Raw genomic sequence first — 967 nt, forward strand, 5'->3', positions numbered from 1 at the left:
GGTTGGGTTTTCGATTTGTAGTCAATATTTATGCATATATTTTTAATTCTCCTTTTGTAATGTGCTATATATACATTATTATTATTATTATTTTCCATTGGTTCCTATCTATTTTCTTCTTCGTAGTTGCCTATTCATTTCATTATGAAGCCATCTGTACAGTTGTGGCTAGAAGAAAAAAAGAGGCGGCTCAATAGTATTCCTATTGAAGAGGAATTACGTATCGGGAAACTAAAGAAGCGACTGGGGACAAAAACAAGCAGCGCTTACCGCACGCCGATTGGGCTCAGTTGTAGTCATTCTACCGCGATATCTATAAATGCCGCTGCCATCCTTCTGGAACAAAATAACTTTCTTCTGAATCAAGTTATTGAGCTTGAGGAAAAGCTTCATTGCAGTGAGCAGCGGAGGCGTCAGGAAGGTGAGCGACTCGAAGAGCTTCAGGAAGAGAACCGTAGGTTTATTACCAGAATTGCGGCTTTCACATCATTTCGAGATGGTGAAGAGTTGATACTCCGGGAGGAATTAATTCGAGAAAAAATCTACGGGGAACAGGAAAGGAGTCGTGCGGAACTCGTTTATAGCTTTTCCCGCTCGCTGTTGGTCACATGTGATTTGGGCATAACGAATTGTGGCAGAGAACATAGACGAAAAGGTGCACGAACCGCAGCATATTCTCCGCTTTAGGAATGAAAACTACCGTTACGCGTTAGTGAAAGTGAAGCATTTTTCCAAAACATTGTTTTAGTGCATGAAGTGAATTTCGTTTCTGATACGATATATCGAGCACGTTTTATCTCACTAGCTGATAAACGAAGGAAGAGTGTGTAGTATTTCGTAACGTCAGTTCCACTTCTTCTCGCCTCCTGAAAACAAACAAACACTCCTATTCCCGACTCATGTTTCATTTCCTGGAAAAAAAATTCATGGCTCTTCACATATTTTTTGGTGGATTTAACCAACCACT

General features: G+C 40.4%; 1 protein-coding gene across 1 annotated transcript; it reads left to right on the top strand.

Annotated features, from left to right (window-relative positions):
- Positions 1–144: 144 nt before the first annotated feature.
- Positions 145–687, top strand: TEOVI_000872100 (uncharacterized protein; the record flags this gene model as incomplete). Its single annotated transcript, XM_067223539.1, has 1 exon — positions 145–687. The coding sequence occupies one exon, from the start codon at positions 145–147 to the stop codon at positions 685–687; it is 543 nt and encodes a 180-aa protein (XP_067079640.1).
- Between the last annotated feature and the right edge of the window lie 280 nt (positions 688–967).

Source organism: Trypanosoma equiperdum (assembly GCF_001457755.1).
Source record: "Trypanosoma equiperdum strain OVI genome assembly, contig: ctg_1893, whole genome shotgun sequence".
Taxonomy (NCBI): Eukaryota; Euglenozoa; class Kinetoplastea; order Trypanosomatida; family Trypanosomatidae; genus Trypanosoma; species Trypanosoma equiperdum.